Genomic DNA, 23,562 nt, shown 5'->3' with positions numbered 1-23,562 from the left:
GCCCACATTTCTGAGTATGTGGGAAACTAAGGCAAATGTGAGTTGCTCAAGATTTCCTGCATTGGACTTTGGAAAGAGGATGTAAAAGAAAAGCTGCTAGAAATCAGAAATAAAAGTTGAAAATCCCAGACATTTCCACAGTTAACCTTCCAGCTTTCTCACAAGTAACCTCTGGCTGGGCACTGGCCAGAGGAATTCTGGAGCTGCTCTGTACAAATGGGAACTCTGGCTGGAAGCTCATCTTGAGACTGTTTGCAAAGGTGCTGATTTCCTTTTGTGTGTGAATGATGAGGTTTTCATTTTCTCTTTAAAGTTGAGAGAATATGGAAAGGTGTTCAGATGGGATCTCCAGTCTAATAATCAGTTGGGCTGATGTAGTGAGTTAGAGTGAGGTTTTGGAAAAGAAATTGCATTGCTGGTTCTAAAAAACTCATTTTACCTGTGTATTTCTGAAGGACAAACTTTTATTTGCTATGCTGCTTTGCCCTAATGCTCAGTTCTCTACTAGATTTTTAGCCAAGGTTATGGTTTAGCTTTCATCCAAAAGAATATTTGAAAGTACTCGTAAAATAATTAAAAATGCTTATGTAGAAACTTAAAACTTGATGCAGACTTAAGCATTAATTTAAATAAAGACAAAGGTATATTCATAGTCTTTTTCGTAGGGATGGGATGCCCCATCCAAGTGTTACCTTCATTGTAGATTCAGGCAGACATTTAAGCCTTTTACTACAACTTTGCATTCGAGGTGCCACATAGCAGTCTTTCTTCTTAGCTAGTTATCTTCTGTATTATTGACTCAGTGGTAAGCTGGAAGTGACAGGTAATGACATAGTATTTATTGGCTGACTCATGGAATAAACTCTTGACGTCAGTTTATTCATGTCTTTACCAGAACTTGCCTTTTAAGGAAGTTGAGATAAATGACATCATTAAAAAAAGGGTCATTTGAGAGAGGAAATGGACATCTTGTAGGTACTTAAAAGTAAAGTAAAATTCTACTCAGATATTATAATTCTATTTTAATTTTTCCTGGCAAAAAGTGTCAAAGTTGACTCTGTCTTATATCTTAATTCTTTGCTAGACTGTTTTGTAGGGTGAGCAGTTAGTATCCCGGCTGCTTTTCCAGTGTCGATAACTAGACCTTCCCCTGCATTTCAGATCTTTGGCATTCTCACTGTCTAGATCAGCACTAGCCAATGGAAATACAATGCCAGCCACATGTGTAATTTAAAAATTTCTAGTAACTACACTAAAAAATGAAATAGAAACATGAAGTTAATTTTAGTAATGCATTCTCTTTGATCCAGTGTATCCATAATGTTCTTTCAACATGTAGTTAACATAAAAATATTACTGAGCTTGTGCTTTTGTTTTTTCACAGTCAGTAGCCTTTATGGTCTTTACTTTGGTATTGATTCCATCTGCTCTGTGTCTCCCCAAGTAGTGCTGCCATCTGTGAGATGGCAGATGGCCCATGTGGCCTCCAGCCCAGTGCCTTGCCATCCTGTCCGTCCCTGACACCCTTCATTCAGAGGGTCGTGTCCAGGGGCCTTGCCATAGTGGTGGATGCGACTTCATATGACCGGACCCCTGCCCACTTCTCCCCGCCCTCTTGGACTTTCCATTCCTGTCATGTCAAACTATTTAAGATGTCCTGGTAGTATATGTTAACTGGCTTATTTTACAAATAGTGGCACATATTCTTTCCTAGGTGCTGTTCTGGTGGCTTCACATATGTTAACTCGTTTAAACCTTGTAACTAATCTGACCTTAGAAGAGAAACTGAGCAAGAGAGGTTCAGGAACAGAGCCATGGTCACTGAGCTACTGAGTGGTGGGGCCAGGTGGAAACGGGGAGTCGGGCTGTGCCCAAATCTACGTGGAGGCCGTCCGGATGCCTTTCCTGTCTTTGTGCCAGGAGCCCCTTCTTGAGGTGCCATATGTGTGGTTCTTGTTCAAGCCTGCCAACCTCGTGTCTGCTGCTGCTTCCAAGGTCTTTCACACTGTGAAGGCCCTTGGCCTCTGTCTGGCACGTTCATCAGAGAGTCATGACTTTACCTGTGTTTCCCTGCTCTGCTTATAAGATCCTTGAGGGCAGGGATCTCTGTCTTTGTTTGACATTCAAGTTTTTTGGTGACTCTCACGTAATAGGCACTAAGTAGGTATTTTTTGAATTGGTAAAAACCCCGTGGGGTGCCCCACCCAGACCAGTGGTAAAGGGGCTTGGCGTGTTTATTGGTTCCCATCTGTTCTCTTACAATTGAGCCTTTTCTCCCTACCTCCCAGCCCGTTCACATCTTTACTCTTCTTTCTCATCACTCCTTAAATTTTTGTTTTAGTCTTTCAGGGCCTTGCTTTATGAACTGCTAGTTAAAGTATAACTGAACAACTGGCTTTTTCTCTCATTTTATGAAGTAGGCAGCTGCTGATCCTAATGAATGCGGGTCAGATGGAGAGGCTGGACAAGTAGCTGTGCTGTGTAGCTGATGAGTGGTGACTGGTCCTGGCTCTTCTTGCTGCTGGCTTACCTTTGGTGGAGCAAAGCGGGAGGCAGCCTGGGGGCCTGGCAGTTCCTCTTTCCTTGGAAGCGTCACAGTTCTAGAATTGGAAAGGGCCTTGAGCCTGGTTAGGAAACTATTTGGCAAATTTCTGTAGCTCTGGTATAAGAGAAAGTGAGCATGTCCCACAGAGCAACAGTGGAGCAGAAGCTCTGTGTAGCCTTTGTTGGGAGTGATATGTCAGCAAAATGTCCAGAACTTTCTCAGACTCCTTAGACAGGGACATGACGTTTCCTCAGTCCCTATTGTGGGAGACCATAGGAGAATCTGGGGGAGGGAGTCATGCGTGTATTGAAGAAACCCATGTGTGACTGTTATCAACCCTTTGTCTCTACTCTAGAAGGGGCCCGGATTCTTCCTCCTGTTGCAAATGGTCATAGCCTGTTGGTGGTTTTGGAAACAGCTCAGGTAGAGGCATCTGATCAAGGTGAAATGCATCAGGCATTGGATCCGTGTTGCGCATGCGAGCTGAGTGTAGGGAGGGCCGTGCTCACTGAGGAGGCCGGGCCTGCCCGGTGCTCGACTCTACAGCCAGTTCTATGCTTGCCGCGGTCACTTTGGGCGCTGCTGCCTCTGTGCCGGCTTGCGGGGCTGCTTAGCTGACCACATGCGTGTGACGGTGTCCCTGGGATCGCCTCTCACTAGCCTCAGGTGTATCGTCATTGGGCCAGAGTAGGGGAAAGAAGTGTGTTTTTGTGTGTGAAACATGCATTATTTTGAATATTACTAGGTCACAGGTGCATTTTTCATTTTGCAGTTCAACAAGGACGTCCAGTGTTGGCCAATTGGGAAAATGCTTTATCAAGGGTCCATGTTCTTACTTTCCAGTAAGGCCTTGTGAAAAATGAGATAATGTCCATCATGACTGATGAGCAGGAACAGTGTGAATCTGGAACTCATGTGCATGTGTGGTCTTGAGAATCCTGATGTCGCACGACTGCCTTATGTCTCTGTCCATAGAACATTCTAGTCAGTCAGTGTTTTGCCTTTTGATCTCATTTCCTCTCTTCCTATTTCTCACCTTTTTAAAGTCTGGTATAATAGGCTTCTTTACGTTTTAGTCATTACTTTTTTATTTTCGTTTAAAAACAAATACAAGAAAATCCCAGTTGGGCTTATAGGAAGGAGAATTTCCTTCTCCCTTTCTCTTGAGGGTACTTGTTCTGAAGCAGTCAGTTTGTATCCCTGAGTTCCTTTAAGTCCTAGGAACCTGTGAGGACAGGTTCCTGTGAATAACTACAAAGCAAAACAACACCCAAGGCCTTTCAGATCGTATTGAGATGTGAAATCTGCAGTTAGTATATTTAAAAACATAACTTTCTAGTCAGAATATGTATATCTGAACTAATTGATATTACTCTGTATTGGGTGTTTTTCTGATTGCTTAGAGAAACTAGCTGTTCCTTGAGAAGTGATATGATGTTACTTCCTGTGACTGAATATTTCCCACTGTACTCTGATGCCAGTGGAGTGTGTGCGCTTGTTCTTCAGGGCAGACTCATGGGATAGAACAGGTATTATCCTCTTGGGTTGCAGTGTGGAGCTTGTGAAATACTGATTCCAGGGTCCCCTTTGGAGAGTTTCTCATTTCATTAGTTTGTTGTTTAATGCTGACCTAGCTAGGTCATGAAAATTAGGGTGTGGTGTCCTCAGGAGAGATCTGGCTGCGAGAGGGAACCACATGATCATCTCAGGCTTCAAGAGCCCAGAATCCTGCCCATTTTAGGAGGGGCAGAGAGGGAAGTACACTTGACTCCAGCCTTCTCACTGCAAAACCAGGCCAGTCCAGCTGTGATGGGCATCTGAGGGAGAGCTGTGTGGCAACTGTTGATGTCTTAAAGAAGTGACGTGGGGCCAATCAGGACTGTTCACCCGAGTCCTTGTTTATAAGAAAGGTCTGTGGATGATGGGTGCAAGGCTTTAATTTTTACTTAAAAGAGAGTCTGGCGTGGTGAGGGGCTGCTAGAGAGAGCCTCATAATATGCCCCCACCCTTCTTTATTTTGAAAAACTTTAAACTAATGAAGGTTGGAAAACTAGTGTAAATACCCTGGGCCTTCACTTAGATTGTGGTATAGACACTTTGACTCCCTTGTTCTCTCGGAATGTTTTAACACATTTTTATTTCGTCAGCCATTTAAGCCGTGTGGTAGACCTCATGATGCTTGCCTCTGAATACTCAGGCGTGTACATTTCACATGAGAACATTCTCCGAGAACCAAGACCTTTTATGTTCTAGTAATACCATCTCAGATACAGCCTGTATTCACACTTGACCAGTGGTCTCCGAGTGACCGTTGTAGCTTTTATTTATTTTTTCTTTTAAATGTAGACTCCAGAGAAGGGCTGTGCATTGCATTTGGCTTGTCATGTCTTGTTAGTCTCCGCCATTTCCAGAGCAGTTTTCCACCTTTATCATTTATGACTTTGACGTTTTGAAGAATGTAGGATTGTTATCATGCAGAGCGTCCCACAGTCTGGACAGGCTCGGATCTGGCTTAAACATTTCAGGCAAGAATTCTGCACCAGTGATCTTTTGTATTCCCCTGGGTCATGCCGGAAAGTGCTTCACGTCAGCACACTCCATGCCGCTGGTACCAGAACAGTCACGGGCAGTGCACAGGAATGGGGTCGCTGCAGCCAGCCCTGTGCACTGCACAGGAATGGGGATGGCGCGGGGTCCGGAAGTGCGCCCGACAGCCAGCATTTGTGAGAGGCAGTTGGTGTTTGAATCCAGGTTTATGGAGATTCCAGCACTTCTGAATTTAAAAGGAAAGATCAGCTGAAACAAGGGGATGGTGGCCTACAGTGGTTGTATCTTGGCGATTCTTGTGATAGGCGTGGAAGGGGAGTGCTTAGCCTAGACAGCTGCCCAAACATTTTAGAAAGCTTTTTTTTTTTTTTTTTAAGTTAATAGAATTTGGGTCTCAAGTACAGTAGTACCTCGGTTTTCGAACGTCTCCGTTGACGAACATTTTGGTTTATAAACGCCGTAAACCTGGAAGTAAATACTTCGGTTTTTGAACACGAACACGCCTCGGAAGTTGAACATGTCACACGGTTTCCGCTGAGTGCAACATCCTGAGGCCTAGCTGTCGGCTGTTCTCTAATGTTTCAGAACTCCCCAACGGTCTTCCGGAACGACTGGGATAGCCCTACAAGGTAGAACTGAGACCAGTAAATGGTAGAGAGGCCTGCAGATGCAGCATGCCGGCAGTCACGCTGTGGTCGCATTGTGTCATTGTGGTCGTGATTGCAGGCTTTATTAAATGGTACTTACTGAGATAAGTACACAAGGTACATGTCCTGGAAACCAGAAATGACAGAGAAGGGCAAGCAGAGCTATAGCGTTTTATGGCGTTTAGATAGAAGTATTGGCTCTTGGTTTTTTTTGTTTTTTTTTTTGGGGGGGGTGGTTTAAACACAGATGTTCTGAATGAAAATATTTGTCCACAAGCTTGTTTTTCTCTCTCTGAAAGTGACTGAACATCTGGATGTTCCGGCAGCACCTACACTCAAGTCTCTTGTCAAGCATCGTCTGCTGTCCTGACTTTTCTGATCACTCCAACTTCCTTTGAACTTTTCATGTCATATGGGAAGGTTATATTTGCATAGCATTGAATAGTTTATAAAGTACTTTCTCATGCTAATCATGACAAAGCCCTTTGGATTTTTACCTATAAAATTCTCTTCTAATCCACTTCCTTCTCTGTGTTGCACTGTGGCTTACTTCATTTAGATCCCCATGAAAGGAAAGGATTTAGTACACTTGCCCTGCCTTCCACCTCCCAACCCCTCTCTATCCTAATTTTAACTAATTGCATTGTTTGGTGATTCTTAATTTTTCAGTAGTTACTTTTATAAATTAAATACTATGTCAGAAACCTGTATTACTTGATTTATCGTTTTGAACTTTACTCCTGTATGAAAGATGAGGAATTCTGTGACTCCACTGGGCATAGTGGGCAGGGTGGCGGGAGGGGCATTTTGTTAATGGGTAGGGTGGGCCCCGATTCCCGTGGTGGTGTGGTCTAGAAGTTTCCTGTGTGTTGGGCTGCCCCTTTCCTGGTGCTCTGGCCAGAGAGCAAGCTTTTCTCAGGGCTGTTTTTGTCTGCAACCTTTGGTGTGTCTGGGCTGCAGGTTTCTCTAGCACAGGGGTGTCTAAACTGCAGCCCACGGGCCAACTGCGGCCCACAATCCATTGTTAACTGGCCCGCAGCAAATTCCAAAAATACATTTAGTTTACTTAAATAAACCAGGTGAGGCAATACGTACTTCACCTCGAGTGAGTGGCCCGGTTGTTTGTGTATTTTACCGCATATGGCCCTTGGTGAAAAACGTTGAAAAATGTTTGCACACCCCTGCTCTAGCACATAGTCTGGGGCATTTGAAGCAAAAAGAAAATCCAGAGAGCCCATCGCCATGTTGTTTCTCGGGTCTGAAACCCTTAGCCAGTCTGCCTCTCCTTTCCACACCTGTTTGTAAACGAAGATCGGCATGAAGTTTTTAGCACCCAGGGCCTCGTTCTTGGCTGATGCTCCATCCTTCCTCTTCCTGCTGCTGTGCTTCAGCCTCCCTGGCGATTTCTGTTGGACGAAGACGTACCAACGCTTTCATTGCTCAGTTGTCTTGCCTCTCTTCTCAGGACTTTGTCTTCCCTTCTCCCCCAGCCCTTTTTGGAAACTACCTAAAATATTTGGCCAGTATTTCTGTTTTGTATGTGATCCTTGTCCTTGTGTTTTGGGTGTTGATACACAAAATTGAATATGATTTCTCATTTTAAACTGAAAAATCTTGGGGGTATGTTGGGTGAAAGTGCTACATATATTGATAGTGCTACATATATTGGATCCATCATCGAACTTTAATTTTATTCCTAGGGTGTGAGAGTAGGTGGAATTAAGTACAAAATCTATAGAAGCCAAGAAGGTAAAAATTTACCGCTGGATCTCTTTTTTTCACGTATCCCCAACAATATGGACCATATGCATTAAACTTAAATAGCACAACTTACTTAAGATTTATTTTTACTCATCTTGTTCTAAAATCACAAATTCCATTTGACAATGTGATAGAACAAAATCATATTTTTAAACTTCACGAACCACACTCTAGAACTGTGCCAAAAGTGACAATTTCTTGTGTCAAAAATAGCCTCCTGTAAACTCATTGGAAGAGCTGACCTGGCTCGTGGCATTTGGAATATTCAAGCGTCAGGAGTTGAGAAAGTGCTTAGTTGGCCTTATGTTGCAGGGGGTCTTTCCTTTAGTGTGAAGATGGTGGGAAGAAGACTTTTTCCTCTACATTCCTTGGTATTTTCTTCTAGGGTGTGTCTTAGGGTGTTGCCAGCCAGTGACACAGTTTAGGTGGGAGTCCCCTACATTGGCATCAGTATGGCCAGGTGGCTCGGCGTCCATGGCGGTTGGTGCTGTCTGTGTTTCTGTGATTGTGGATGCGATTGTGGGGAGGCTGTGTGAGAAAGCAGCTGTGGTAACACTCGTGGCGGCTGTGCCATCCTGGGCCGATCCCACTGGTCTGCGTCTGCTTGGTCGTGGTGCTGCACGGGCTGCCTCACCCTGGCGCTGGGAGTCCCACGTGTGTGCGGGTTGCTACTTTGTCGCCGGGGGCTGCACAGCTCTCCTTGCTGCTCGGCCTCAGTGGCCGCCTGGCTGGAGTCAGGCAGGTGCAGCTGCGGGCGTGGGCTGCGGGCTTTAGGGCCCCCGGCACAAGAGTTGCCTGATGGAAGAACAGCCCTGCAGTCGCAGCCCACACTGCAGACGGCAGAGTAACGAGGGCCTTCAGCTTTCCATTTCTGTGCATGTGGCTCTTGCCATTCCTGACTTGTTAGTTATGCGAACCAGTAACTTGTGTTTGTTTACGCTTGAGTTTGGTTTCACTTGCTTGCAGTTGGAAGAGTCCTGGCTAACAGATCTTCGTTATGTGAGATATAACACAACCTGTTTTGTGATGTCACGTTTGCTTTTCTGTTTTCCTCATGTGACACATGGAGGATACACTCCCGATGTCCCATGCTGTCTGCATTTGGAAGACAAGGTGAGGCCGACTCCGGGATGCAGGGTGGCGTGGGGCCGTCCAGGGCTCACTGAGGTTCAGGCGACCTCAGGTTCCCTGGGGAGCCCTGTTCCACTCTGTCAGGTGTGGTGGCGCTCTGCTGAACGGCTGTGCTATCTGATGTATCCACGTACAAGGTGTGCAACTCCATTTGAAGAGAAAAGCGAGGTGTGTGAAGGTGGGACTCCCAGAGTGGGTGGCCACGCTGGTGGGTTTCAAGCCCTGTCCTCAGGTTTTCGGATCCTCCTCCCACCTAAAGGCAAGGCTGTGGCCCCCTTCCCTGGGGTGGGCTGCACTGATGAGTCCCCTCTCGTGAACACAATATGGCGCGCTGATCGTTTAAAGGAAAAGAGCAGGGAGCTTGGCTGAAACCCTCCAGGGCTCCTGAAGCTTCTGCATGCAGCCTGCATGTGTCATCCCGCCTGAGCTGGTGCAGGTCATGGGCACTCACATCTCATCTGGAGCCCACTGAAAGGCGTGGCAGTGGGGGGTCGGGGCGGGGTGGGGGGGAGGGGGGCGGGAATGGAAGACAGCAGGAAACAGTCAGCTGCAGTGACCTTGAGTTAGACAAGGAAGTTGGAAAATAGTAATGAATGAAGGTGAAAATTTCTAGATTGGATGAGCATCAGCTCTTATAACTGGTGCCTTTGAGACCTCTTTATTTTATAACCATATTCCATTGGTTAAGGCTTTCTTTAAAACCATGGTGGCTCTTTGTGCTAAACCACAGACATTCTCTGCCTGGCTAGAGGTTTACACGTTTGGGAGCTTTCACGTGTGCACATGGGTCACCTTGCCAGCGTTGCCCTGCCAGCTGGGCACTGGTGACTGTTGGTCAATGTGTGAGACACAGCTCCACCTTCCTTGTGTACAGGGGAGCCCTCCTTATTTCAGGCGCTAATTTAGGAACTAAACTTGATAGTAAATGTAATATAAATAAGGAATATATTGAACTATAGTAGCATTTTTTAAAGGACTAGTAAAAGTTAAGGCTGGGAAGTTGAGTCTGGGCCAGATTGCCAAGTCTGACAATCAGTTTTAGTCCTTTCAGTGATGTGTCACTGACAGTATTTTATGGGGCGTTAGTGGTCAGGGTGGTGGGGTGCTCTGAGGAGCTGTTTACTCGGCCTGTGCTGGACAGATGGGGGAGGGACACGGGGTGGGGTACAGAGCCTTTTAGGGCCAGCCGGTGTCCTTCTGATACAGACGGTGCACCTTTCTCTGCCCTTTGTCTACAGCTGAGTGTCTGCACATCTGCTAAACCACAGCAGTTGTCTTTTTTGAGAAAGCCTTTCTGAAGTCTTACGGCAGGTGCTGTCTTTCCTTCTCAAGGCCAAGGTTGAAACTTCCTATGGTGGCAGCATCCAGCAAAGTACCCTGAACTGGGGCTCTCAGCAGCCCCCGGCCTCTTCTGAGGGCAGGCCCCGGCCCGCTAGGAAGGGGTCCTCCTAGACCTTCAGAAATGTCCTCTGGGAGAGCTCTGCTGTGAGCCTGCTGGTCTCCTTGTGGCGCCAGGCTCAGTCGCAGGTCTTTTGTCCCTTGCCCAGCCATCTGGGGCCTCTTCTCTCTGGAAACTGGTCCTAGGGGATGCAGCACCAGTACAGAGGGTGCCTTACGTTTCATGGAGTTATAAATCAGTGTTCTCTGGTTCCCCTCCTTTAGACTTTACAAAAGCACGTCAGGAAGGCCAGCTCCTGAACCCCCGCTCACCTTCGCTCCCCCTCATTTTCTCTTCTGCGGCGTCTCTTGACCCTGGTTCAACCCCTTTGCTCGAAATCGACAGTCGTTCTGGAAACAGTACACAGCGTGTCAGAGGTACCTGGAAAGGTCAGCTGGTGGAGTTTCTTGCCCTTTCCAGGTGACGAGAATGGTGCCCGGGCTTGCAGTGACCTGTCCCCGGGGCTGGTGCTCACAGGCGGCTTAGCCTGTGGCAGGCCCGTGCTTGGTGTTACCCCTCACTGCCTTCTTCCCAGCGTGCACTGGGAAATCATAGACTTGGGCAGCCATACCGCCTGCCTTGCCTGGCATGGCCCTGGTTTATGCCACTGTCCTGGACTCAGTTCTGACAGAGCTCTCATTCTAGCAAAGCGACCCAGTGTGGCGGTGAGACCTGTGGGTCCTGCAGCCACTGCCACGTCCAGTCGGCTCGTTTTCTTTCTCATCTTGACTATGCTGCTCCTGTGTTCAGAGCCCTCTTGCATCAGTAGGTCTTCTTTTAATTTTACTTAAAGTTCCTCTTCAAATTGTACCCTGTATGACATGACATCCAGGACTAGCCCTTGTTGGAAAATACCAGCCTGGAGTCTTCGTAGGTTCCGTGTCAGCTGGGTCAGTGATGTGCTCTTTTTTATTTATAAAGAGAAATCTAACCCTCTGTCTGGATTATATGATTCCGGGGTTTCCCCCAATAGAGGACGAGGGTGTATGTGCTTGTGAGAGAAACTGGAGGAAAAAGCAGAGGCCACACCTAAGAGCTTCTACTGTCTTTTTGCCCTGAAGATATTCCTTGGCCACCACGTTGAGCTTTGTAGGCGGGGACTAGCAGGGGCGCCCTGTGCTCCCGCCTCGCCCGTGTGAGGGGAGTGAGCCAGGCCTCTGAGGAGAAAAGTCCTAGTATGCTGCCGCTTTTAGGAAGATGACAGCAGTGCCCTGCTTCGCTTGATTCAAGGCGAAGGATACATCCTTGGCTGGAATCTTTTTGGTACTTAGTACTTTTCCTTTATAAAGGAAGGTATTAGTTTTTTCTGTCTCGTCTGTACTTGCATGTTTCTTGTAAAACATCTCTGTCTGTCCTTGTACTTGTGGTGTACACTTCCATTAACCTGAATTTTAGAACATTCTTTTCCTTTAAAATAGTTTTATTTCCTGCTTCTTTTTGGTGAAAGGTTGGTAGATAAAGCTACAACCTTCTCCTGACACCCCATCTTCGCTGACAGCGCTGCTGGCATTTTGTGATTGTGCGTTGTTCACAGTGTATTTAAAAATGGGCTCAGGTGAGGTCAGCTACGATTCCCACTCTGCGCAGCCGGAGCAGCTCCCCACGCCCACCACCTTGAGCAGACCTGAGTGCCGGCTGCTGGCGGCTGTGTTTCCCCTCCCGAGCCTCGGGGTGGCGAAAGAGTCCACGCTGTCCATGCTGAAAGGTGCGCGTGGGAGCAGGGGTCTGTGTCAGAAGCAGCAGCTTCACGGGTGGGAATTCTGGGTGGGAAACGTAGTGTTTTGAGCAGGAAGGCTGTGTCCTGTGGGAGTGGGAGCTGGCATCTTGCTGATGAGCGTCTGTGGAGGTTGGCACCAGACAGTGTGTGTGTGGCAGTGTGTGCGGTGTGCACGTGCGTGTGCAGTGTGTGCAGTGCCTGCTGTGGGTGCTTGTGGGCCCGTCTCTGGACGGTCTCTAAGATGTCTCTGGTTTTGAGCACCTACAGTTACTGAGGAAGCTGTTTTTTTCTTGGTAATTTTGTTTTGTAGCTTAGGAAATAAAAATTTTCCTTGGTAGAATGGAGTTATCGATGGGTCAGTTTTTACAAGAGACCTTAAGACTTGGTGTACAAGATTCAGAGTCTTTTTCAATCTTGTTCCTTTTCGACGTGAGGAATTTGCACACTGCTGCTTCCTCTCATCATCGTCATTGTCATCTCAGTATCCTGTCTGTTCATCATGCCCATTTTATGAGAAACCTGAGGCCCAGAGGGCTTCGGGAAGGTGTGTACGGCTGGAACCAGCAGGAGGCAGCCTTCAAATTCAGGAGAGTTACCTGTCCTCACAGGACGGATGGCCTCCTTCCCACCACGCGCCTTGTTTCCTTGGCTCCCCCCTACCTCTCTTCCCCGTGAGAGACTAGAGAGTTCTTAGAAGGTATTTTTATGTCCCACTTTGGATACTCTGGTCCTATCTTATCCTGGGTTCTATATGGTTTCTATTTGTTGTATTTAATTATGAAGTGGTGTTTCTTTAAAAGTAAAATATTAAAAATAAACAAATGTTTAATATTATGAATTTTTTGGTGGAAAACTGGTAAGATAATTTTTTTTGAGAATATTGGATTATTCTACTGCACGTTTAATTCACTTAAATGTAAAAGCGAGGGTGACAGTTACTGAGAAAGATGACTGATTCTAGGATTGGAGCCAGGACATACGAAAGTGATCTGGGGAAATTTTGCTGAGTGTGAAAGTAAGGAACCGCTCAATGAATCATTGGAGACACAGGAGCCAGCTCCCACTGGCCAAATCTGGAATAATTTGAGCTTAAAAAGAATAACAACTATAATGGATTATGTGACTCAGATTAAATGAGAATCTATGAATCCATAATGAAATAAATTGATTTAAAAAATGGTAGAGAAGGGAAACTTCCCTCTTACAGAAAACTAGTACATGTACTTTTGGAATGATCGATGAAATGAGAAAAGTCACCATTTGGCTACCACCATTCCAATAATTGTTTCAGGCAAGAAGCACCAGATTCTTATTAAGTATTATGTTATATATATCATGGCTGAAATTTTAATGAGAAATAGCATATTTTTGTATAGCCTCAAAATGTCTACCCAAGTTGTATTTACTAATTTCAAAGATAAAATAGTAACTTTACAGTAGAGAAACCTGGCTGATACCACCTTAATCAATTGGCCAAGGTTAAAATCCCCAGTTATTGGAAAAATTGTCATCAGTCGCCTTCTGATAATAAGCACTGCGGTGTATCTGCCAAAGACCTCTATCCTGAATCGAAATATATACGCGCACCTACATAATAATAAAGCAAATTTGGTAAAATATTTATTTTTGGGGACTCTGAATGAAAGGTATATGGGATTTTTTGTTGGTTTTTTTTTTTGGTATATTTTTTGCTTTTCTGTAAGCCTGAAATGATTTCAAAATAAAAAGTTAAAAAAAAAACAAAAGCGAGGGTGAGTTTTTGGTAATACACTTTTCCAACTGGTTATATTTTAAGATCTGTGGGTTACTGAGTGTTCTCTCCAGTGTGCTTATAAGGGACAAGTGTGAGGGGTGTGCCTGCCTTGGGAGGGGATTCGGGATACCTTTCGTACCTCTCTAGGGAGGTCCTTCTCACCTGGGCTGCAGGATCACCTGGAGAGCTTTAACATGTTGATTCTGGGTCCCTTCCACAGAGATTCTAATTCAGTTACTCTGGGACATGGCTTGAGTATGTTGGTTTTCTAAAGTTCCAGGAGATTCTAATGTGCAGCCGCTCCTGAGAACCACTCTCCCAATACCTCCTGAAGAAAAGGGACCACAGTGTTTGTTTCCTTCCCTCCTGCCGTGTGTGAGTGTGTGCTGCTTTTAGAGCACTGGTGGAGAGGTCAAGAGGTGGGCCAGGCTGGAAGGGCTCTTATCACCCAGGGCCCCACGGTACAATTTCGTGTGCTAACTCTTTGGGCTCTCACATATAGGCTGACTTATTTTGCAGAGTTATTTCTATAAAAGTTCTAGTGAGACTTCCCTCTTGTTCTTATAGCAAAAACTTTCTCTGTATCCTAAGATTTTCCTAGTTTTGCATTTAATTGAATAGATTTCTATTTCAGGACATACTCTGTTATCTTTCTCTGGAGAAGCACTTTAGTCAAAACATTTTAATTGACTCAGAATATGCCTTTTTTCCCCTCTCAGTGGCAAGCATTTGTCTCATTTCATTGTGTAGTTTCCTGTTAAGAAGTGTGGGGTATATGTGAATTCACTTAAGTTCTGACATCACATTGAATCCTATTGGTGGGCAGTTTTAGCCAACCAGACGCTTCCTGGTATCCAAGTAAGAAAGATATATAGTTCTGGAATAACAGGAAACTTCAGTTTTCAACATCCTGTTTTTCTGGGTTTTGTGACTCGCTGCCTCTCCACAATGAAGGTTAGTAGCCATTTTATGTATATTTCTTTTTGTAGAATGCCACAGTTTTAATTTTCCCAATTTCTAGAGTTAGAACTTCAGAGCTGAAAGACATGTAGATCACCGACTCCAGCATTTTACAAGCGAGGGGACTTGCATGTTCTATTAATACATACAAGGAAACGGAGGCCTAATGGGATTAATACTTCTAATTCTTTAAAAAGAATTTAACTCATTAAAAAACTGTAGGTGTATATGTCAGCCTAGGTGATGCTCTCATTTGACTTTGAATTTCTTCTTAAATAATAGCACAACAAATGAATGAAATTCTGCTTTATGAAGTGATTTTTAAGACTATTGTAGGGGGTACCACATTTACAGGAAGGATCTGGCATTGTGAAATCAGCTTTATTTTGTACTTCAGCTATATGAGAAACGGCATCAGTAACTGAGTACAGATACTTAGATGCTTTCATATCTTTTATGTCTTGTGGCCCCATTTAGTTTGCTCTTTCAGCTTTTAGAAAAGTGAGCTGTATTTTCACCTCCTTTGTTGACTCAGTGATTTGATGGCCTCCTTTCTTCAAGTTTTTCAACTTACGGATTTTCTCTTTTTTGTTTATTCATGTTTAAACATACATCATGACAATTTTTACTCATTATTTCAGAAATTAAAGGCAGGAAATCATTAACTGAAGATGATTTTTGAGGAAGAGAACAATAGTTATTCAAATTTGGAATAGCTCTTCTTGGCTTCTCTTTGTGTGAACGTCACATTTAGTGCAGCTAAATGGTGGATGGGTGGATGGATTGATGCATTTATCCATTCAACAGACATTTGAGTTTTTACTGTGTGCTGACCATTTTGCTAGATGTTGGGTATTATAAAATCTGCTTTTGTAGATTTTTCAGTGTAGGGTGGCAGATCCACATTGAACATAAAATGGTGTTTGTGATGGCTGTGCTGGCGGAGCCAGGTTAGGGGACCTAACTGAGTCTGATGAAGGAAGCAAGGCCGGGAGAAGTCAGCTGAGTAAGAGTTAGCTGGGCAAGGGGGTGGGGGCTGGAGGCAGGAAGGAGTGGGGTTCCTGGCAGGACCTGTGAGATGCAGGAACTGACTAAATGAGAGGAGAGGTGGCAGACAACTGGGAGAGGAAGTCGGGGCCCTTCTCTGCTGATACTCACTCCTGATGACTAGTCCTGTATCTTCATTTCTGTCCCAGTGAGAGAAACTTTGAAGTTTGTTAACATAATTTACATTTTGGTATCTAAAATTACATTTTTCTGTTATTTGCATCTTTAAAAGAAATTTTTTCATAGTTCTTCTGGCATAGAGTTGTGGATGATTTGGCTATTAACATTTCTTTTTTTGTGGGCATTATTTGGTGATCTAAAGCTATATGTAGTCTTCAGATGGTACTTGGGAATGAGATCTGTGTGTTTTAATGTGTGTATACACACACACTGTAGACTATCTGTAAGGTAGCTAAGCAAGCTAATGTACTTGCTTTTTCAGCTCTTTTGTGCATGCGTGTGCTGGGACCCACTCCATCTCTCCCCCAGTGTCTAGGCAGTGGAGATGGGAGGAAATGCAGCTTATATATCCCTGCTCTGGCTCAACCCTCTGCCCTGAGGGTGGAGATGTCTTATCCCCCCCACCCCCAACCACCTGGCCTCGTTCCGGAATCTGTATCTCCTGTCTTCCCCTTCTTTTACTCATATCTGTTCTGATATCTGTGTTTCTCTTTTGCTGCTGTTAGCTTTGGAATTGACTAGGAGAGGAAATCTGTCCGTAGTGTGCCTGCCCTGCGGCCTCAGCCTTAATCTAAGAAGAAGGATTGTGAAACCACCTCAGCATTTATTCACTGAGCGCTCACAGAATCAGCTCCCTAACCTGGGAAGGGCTTCCCCGCAGGTTATGAGGGAGGGTGGGGAGTTGGTCTCAGGTCCAGGATTAAGGGATGCCTAAATAAGGCTATTCTGGACCTTCCAGCCCCAGACTGTAAACTGAGCTCACTGGTCCTGCTTTTTCAGGTTTGCCGCATCTTTAGGATTTCATTTGTAAATCCTACGTGTGGAACTTACATTGCTGCGAGGACTTCGTTTATCCTGCACCCAATATAAGACTACTAATTTTGCTTGTTTAATTTTTCCTTTCAGACATTTGATGCAAATGATTTGTATCAGGGGCAGAATTTTAACAAGGTCCTCAGTTCCTTAGTGACTCTAAATAAAGTAACAGCAGGTAAGACCTTTTTTATTGAACTTGAGGGGGTGGGAAGATAAAAGGGCTAAAACCTTTGTTTTTCTGTTAGCAGCAAAATGAGCATTATGGATTCAGAAAATAAGCTTCCATTGCATTAAAATTTTAGTTGTTACTTTTGCTGTGATTTTTAAAAATTTCTTACTGGAACAAAATCTTCCTCTTTAGGTCCCAGGTAGATATCAGGTATTTTCCTTTCTGTGGGCAGAGCGGTTTCTACCTGAAAGTATCACAGAGGAGAAATGTCTCGTTCATGTAGCTACACTCATGGGCTGTCTTGGAGCTAGAAACACCTTTCTCTGGATTTTTATTACGTTTATGCTGATTAAAACTCATATTAGCAGATCTACTGACTTTGTAAGGTGTGACCATGGCAATGACGTTGCCAGTGAATTGGCCTTTAAAGTAAACACCTCCTTGGGCCAGGTTTGCTGAGGTGACGATGGCATCAGGGCACTCAGGTTACAGCATTCCGAGTGGCACATCTCCTGGAGACGGGGAGTGGAGGGGGGGACATGCGTGCCCCTCTGTGAGCTCCCAGACCTTGGAGGCAAAGGAAGGTCCTGTGCAAATCCCTCTGAGGGAGGCTACGTCTGTCCTGTGAGCCCTGAGAAGTTCTGTCCTGCAGAGCTGCGTGGGCTTAGTGGCTCTTGTGTTTTCATAAAAGTCACTTTTACTTTTCTGTTTACAGATTTTAGTTTCAGATTTATGGGGGAAAGTTAGACTTTGATATGTCTCTTTTGATCAGAAACCTCTTAAGTTTATTTTGAAGTGGTCTCTTCCCATTTTGTCCTGGCTCTTCAGATGCGGGGTACTCCCTTTAGTGTGTCCAGGGGGAGCTGCAGTCCTGGCTGGGGGTCCCTGTGCTCAAGGGCTGCCCCGCTGCCTCCTCTTAGCGCTGGTTTGCTGAGGGCCATCCAGGGGCTGCCGCATAGCGTTAGGCAATCTCAGGCACATGCATCACAGAACAGCGATTTGCTTAGAAAGCTGCTCATGGCCTCATATTTAAAAAAAGTCAAATTACTTCTGAGAAGTGGGTGCTAGCATTTACTTGTTGGCCTAAGTGGAGTGTCTAATAATGAAGAGATTCCAGAGAGAGAACCAAGTAAGCCTTTTAATACCTGTTTCCTTTGATCCTTTCAACAACTTTGTGAGGTGAGGAAAGCATGAGCGACCTTCATTTTGAGGGAATAATCCTCAGAAAGGTCTTAGGCTGAAAAATACAAGAGGATTTGTTTTGGTTTTAGGTAAGAGTCTTTTCCTATTGTTGCCAAATAATCCTTGCTGCTTCCCACGTGAGAAGTGATCCTGGAGCCGTGGGTGTGTGGTGGAGATGGATTGGGAATGATTTCTGGGAGGTGCTCCGCTAAGTGTTGGAATTTGAGATGCTGTTTTTTCCAGATAAAGGGAAACTATTAAAAACAGTTACAGAACATTTCACAAATTTGAAAGTTATATTAGCCAAGAACTGATAAGTAGTGGTGGTCTCCAGTTAATTTCTGGAAAGGTGATTGGGGAATGTTTGCAAGTCATTTCTGTAGTCTACAGAATCTGCGCTTTGTTTGCTGCGTAAATGGCTTGCTTTGTTGGGGTTTGCGGTGCGTCCCTCGGGGGCTGCCCCAGTTTGGAGTCTGGTGTGCTGTGGGGGTGCAGGCATTTCAGCTCCCTCTTCTCTGTGTACGACCTTTGCAGATATTGGGCTGGGAAGTGACTCCGTGTGTGCTCGGCCCTCATCTCATCGGATCAAGTCTTTCGACTCCCTGGGATCCCAGCCTTCACACAGTCGGACTTCAAAATTGTTCCAGGGCCAGTATCGAAGTTTGGTAAGTTTGAGAGAATTGGTTACTGCAGTTGGAATGTGTCGGGGAAGTGAGTTGTGTGTAGGAGCGTCGGGAACGACACACGTGCCTGTTAACAGAGTTGCAGAGCAAAGGGTGGTTTGACTTCACACTATTGCTCCTTTACTCAGGTTTGGCATTTGCTTCTCAGTAAATTATCCAGATAGAATGCGTAATGACTGCTTTTGAGAAACTTGTGTATTTTGGGGGTTTCATTTTAAGATTCATAAATCTGTTTATTTACAGAGGTGTGTGCTTTAAAATATTTCCCTGGTCACTTGCATAGATAGTATTTTCTCATCTGTGCACACATGGACAGAACTGTGGGAATAAGAAATATGTATTTGTAAAAATACTTAGCTGTATAAAGAAGAAATGGCTAAAAGCTAAAGAAACCTAAAGGTGGTTTTTCTCTTTATAAAAGCATTACTTAGAATGCTTTACTGAGTCAGGATGCAGTATATGAAAGAGGGATTGCCTCGTAATGGCTAGCGATGAGGAAGGTAAGGAGGTTAGATTAACAGTCATCTTGGAAAGTGAAGAAAAATCCACTTGTAAATTGCCGGGATACAGGCTCTGAGCAAAAGAACGTAGGATTAACAGTGAAATTGGAAATGAGAAACTGGGGAAGGATTAAGTTTGGTACTGAATGGAGGAAGTGTGGAAAGAGGCCATCACATCACCTGACCAGGAGGGGCAGCTCTGTCATTGTGAAAACACGTTGAGCCCCCTTTGGAGCTAGCTAACGGGTGATTGGCACTTAATTTGATTAGCAAGTGATGTGACTTTGCTTTCTTGCAGCATTTCAGTAAGTGATTTTATGTTAGAAACATAAATGATCTTGTCACATGAGTCTGAAGAGAAGCCAATTCTTCTAAAGTTTGTAGGGGACCACAGCTTTCTGTCTGGAAGGGAATGTAGTTAGATAAGCTAATGGTAATCCTAAACAAATAAAAATTATTTTGGTTAGAGGTATATTTTGTAAGACCAAGTAGATTCAAGTTCACCAAGCAGTGTTAAGAACTGACAGCTACAGGAGCATTGTAGCTTTTACATATTCGTGAACTTTTTGAACTCAGGCTAACTCTGCTGTTTATTTTTTGACTGTTTTTCCTCTTAGAAAAGTCCCTTTACCCCGTTTCTGATTTTGTGTACAAAATCAGAGTTATTTTTCTCTGTGTCAGACATTGTTCTGGGTGATTTGTCAGGATTAGCTCAAATAACCCTCACAGCGACCCCATGAGGGGTAGGGTTTAATGGTAGAGGAATTTTGTAGAGTAATGAGAGTGTTAGGATTCCAAATTAAGAAAAAACACACAAACCACTTGAAAAATATTTTTAATTAGCTTTATTACATGCATGAGCAAAGTGTATTAAGAAAACTGTGGGTAAAGAAATATTTGCCGTCTCACCCATTGACCTGTGGCAATTTTCGTCTTTTTGTTTTTGTGTAAATGAGGACTGGATTGCAAATGTAGAATTTAAATTAAAATGAAATGTAATGTTGATAATGAATGTTACTGATGTCACAGTAAGTAAAGGGTTAATTTTTCATTAGCTAGAGAAATTTTTTTAAGTTACACCAGAAATGAAAAGATCTCAGCCATCTTCACCTATTTTTGTGTCTGTGACATGGCAGACATGGTTAGTTGCTAGTGAAATGAACTTGGCAAGACTTGTCTTACCATGCTGGGGAAGAATTAATATTTGCTCTTAGATTTTTCTGTGTGTGTTATTAATAGTACTTTGAGGTAATTTTCTTGGATTAAAAATTTATAGTGAAACAAGAGTAGCAAGATGTTTGTTTAAAGATGGGTGATGGGTACACGGAGGTATACCTCTCATTCTATACTTTCGTGTTAGAAATTTTCCATAATAAAAAAATTAAGCTAAGAAAACAACTTGTAGTTCATAGAACATTAATTTTGTGATCTCATTAAAATTGAGCATCGCTTTGAAATTGTGAAAGGCGATACCGTCCCCAAAGCAAGGATTAGTATTTTGAGGGTGCTGTTGTATTTGCTTGCATTTCTGTTTAAGACTATCTTGCCTAACCTTGGTGCTTCAGGTGTCTGCATAATCTTGCTTCTGTGTCTGTGAATTCATCATCTGTCTATTCGAGAACAGAGTTCCTGCCTGGTGATGGAAGCAGATTTGAATAGTTCTCGTGTTTTCTTTGCACTGAAATGGAACTTTTAACTTCTTTACTATGGCGCTTCCCAGTTGCTTTTTGATTATTCCTTTCTTGGGGTGATTTCTTCTTACCCTCTTTCCAGTATTCTGCGCTTAATTGAGCTCTTTATGGGACTCTGCGCTCTGTGATGTTCCTTTCACCTCCCAGAAAGCAGCTCCATAACTGAATTAGAGAGGGAGAGACCCAGATTGTTGACTTGGGTCATAGTTTTTCTTTCATTAAAGGTTGACTTTCTCCTTTTTTGTTCTTAAATAACTTTTATTGAATGCTTCTGGGATTTCTCATGTTCGTGCTTCATCCATTGACTCCTATTAAGTACAATATGGGGCTCCCCAAGTTTTCCTCAGAGTTCGGGGGGAATATTTTTGAGGTGGTTGTTCCCATCATGCTTCACTTATGGGAGACGAACTGGAGCTCTTAAAGCTTTTCCTCTCCCTGTGGTCCCCTCGGACCAGGACCAGCACTGCTTACTGAGTTCACAAAATGTATTTGCAAGGCACGTCAGACAGTGTATTAAAATGTATTAACTGAAAAAAATCATTTCAGTTTCTCTGTACCATAAGCAAAATACCACATTTAATCAATTCTGAGATCTTTAAAAAAAGTGTTAGCCTGTCTGAAAGTAGCCTGTGTCTTACAGTTGATGGCATATCATAATAATTTGGTGGAATATAAAACTATGGGGCATTGTCTAATTTCTGGCATCTTATATTTGATGAAATACATTATGAGGAAACTGAAGGTTAGAGAAGTTAAGATATTCACACAAGCTCACAGTACTGGGAAATAGTAACCATTGAAGTAGAAGTTGAGTCTTTCACTCCTTGCCAAGCTTTTCTTCTACTACGAGTGAGGGTATATAACATATAGGTACTTCTAGGGAATGGAGGAGAGGGTAGAGTTTGTGTGGAGGCCGCACAACAAGATATCCTGGTTCTGGATTATTAGGATAATTTCAGAACATTGGATAAAATCAAGTACTTGATGAAGTTACAGATGCATGGTACTGATGGGTGGTGCTCTGACTATAGGAATCAGAAAGAGCCATTCAGAACCAACTGGTGGGTGTAGATTACTGTTTGCAGAGGAGGTACCATACGTGTGCCCCACTGGGGATGGGGCTCACTTTTTCCCTCTTCCATTTCCTCCCATCACTGAGATTTATTGACATGTACCATACATACAGAAAAGTGTGTATCCCAAGCAAACAGCTCATTGAATTTTTACAAGTTGAACATTCCTGTGTAAGCACTTGACTGGCGCTGCCTGCCTTTGTTCTGTCTGTTGTCCTGATTTCTAATAGTCAAGATGAGTTTTAACCTGTTTTGTGTTTTACGTAAATGGAATACCATAGCATATACTCATTTTACGACTGGCTTCTTTTGCTCAGCCTGTTATGTTTTAGACTGTTGTGGAGTGTCACGTTGAGCCCAGATAGATGGCAAGGTATAGTTTCGGGAGAGCTTTTTAAAAAGGGAAGGAAAAAATTCCAGAGTAATACGACAGCAATTAAATACATCCTTCCCAGTTTCCTGTGACACTAGTGACAGTGACTGGAGCGCTCCTTACGCAGCCGTTGTAATGTAGAGTCCTTGGAGGGAGTGCAGCTCTTCATAGCACACCCTCTTTTCAGCCTGTCTTTGGCATCTTGCCCTCTAAACAGCCCTCTTAAAGCAGTGCCGTAAAAATCTGTATATCCTTCAGTGTAGTAAGTGCTGAAAGAATGGGAATTTGTGGAATCAGAAATTTTAAATGGATCTAGACTGGCTGCCTGTGCTCTGCCATTCTTTCCACCTTTCCTCTCGGACTCCTGTCCCTTCCTTTGTGGAATGTCTGTGAAGTGGAGAAGGCATCAGTGGTGCTTGCCTGGCCTGTGCCTTGCGTGTAGAAGATTAGTGCACGGAGTAGGGAGAATGTAGTTTATCCCACTTATAAGGTCTCACAAGATGCCACCGCGCCTTGGCTTAGGTTCAGGCGGCACTTGTGTGCGGAGAGGCGTCGGCGCTGGTTGCTGAGCTGAGGTGGATGCCCTGGCAGGAGGGTCACCCCAGGGGCAGTGTGACCTCCTTAGGGGCCTGCTCTGCGAGTTTCTTGGTTACGTGTCGTATTCTGTTGTGGGAATTTGTCACCAGGATTGGCTGTGTGCATGTTCTACACGGAGCCAGGAAAAGTCCCAGAAAGGAGAACGTAATGAAGATCATAGTAGACAGCTAATGAGTGAGGACAGTGGTTTGCAGAAAGAGAGAACCTGATACGGCAGTGTAAGCCTGATGAGCTTTCACTGCGCCAGAGCAAGGAGAACATGTGCTATTTTTCCACATGTGAACTTCACTCAGACCAGTGAGCTTTATCCTACCCTCACCGTTCAGGTGTGCCAGCAAACGTCGTGTTTGAGGTGACAGTGGTCAGCCAAGTTTCCTTGCCAAATGTTGAAGAGGTATTTCTGTATTGAATATACTAAGTATTAAATACTAAGTATGCATTAAATGTTTACTATATTAGAGAAATGTTTCATGTATTGGAATTATTAAATACGTATTTATAATATTAATGTATAAACATACATTTAAATAGATAAATAAGCATTAAATGTTTTAGGAATTATATAAGCTCTTCTTGAAGATCTGCCTTATCACTGTGTTTGTGCTTTTATCTTTTTGTTCAGTGATACATGCACCTAGTTTAAAGAGTCAGCCAATTAATTTTCCAAGACTTGCTATTCGGGAAAAATCACTGGAGACAACCATTTTTCATTTTCCCCCCTTGATTCTTTAGATATTTGCCTGTGTGTCTCT

The 23,562-nt window shown here is 44.0% G+C and overlaps 1 protein-coding gene across 8 annotated transcripts in view; it reads left to right on the top strand.

Moving 5' to 3' along the window:
* The window catches only part of ARHGEF7 (Rho guanine nucleotide exchange factor 7), a 130,163-nt gene that overhangs the window by 33,917 nt on the left and 72,684 nt on the right, over positions 1-23,562 (top strand). For 7 of the 8 annotated variants that reach the window (XM_081046047.1, XM_081046045.1, XM_081046052.1 and 4 more), the window contains exons 3-4: positions 16,633-16,717; positions 18,428-18,558. In XM_081046047.1, coding sequence (XP_080902173.1) covers positions 16,633-16,717; positions 18,428-18,558 — 216 coding nt within the window. Of the gene's footprint in view, positions 1-14,432; positions 14,494-16,632; positions 16,718-18,427; positions 18,559-23,562 lie in introns of those variants that run through there. The other variant, XM_081046050.1, reaches the window with a different exon arrangement.

Source organism: Rhinolophus hipposideros, assembly GCF_964194185.1.
Source record: "Rhinolophus hipposideros genome assembly, chromosome: 4".
NCBI lineage: Eukaryota > Metazoa > Chordata > Mammalia > Chiroptera > Rhinolophidae > Rhinolophus > Rhinolophus hipposideros.
Note: the sequence above shows the minus strand (reverse complement) of the source record. Positions and strands in the feature narration are given on the sequence as shown.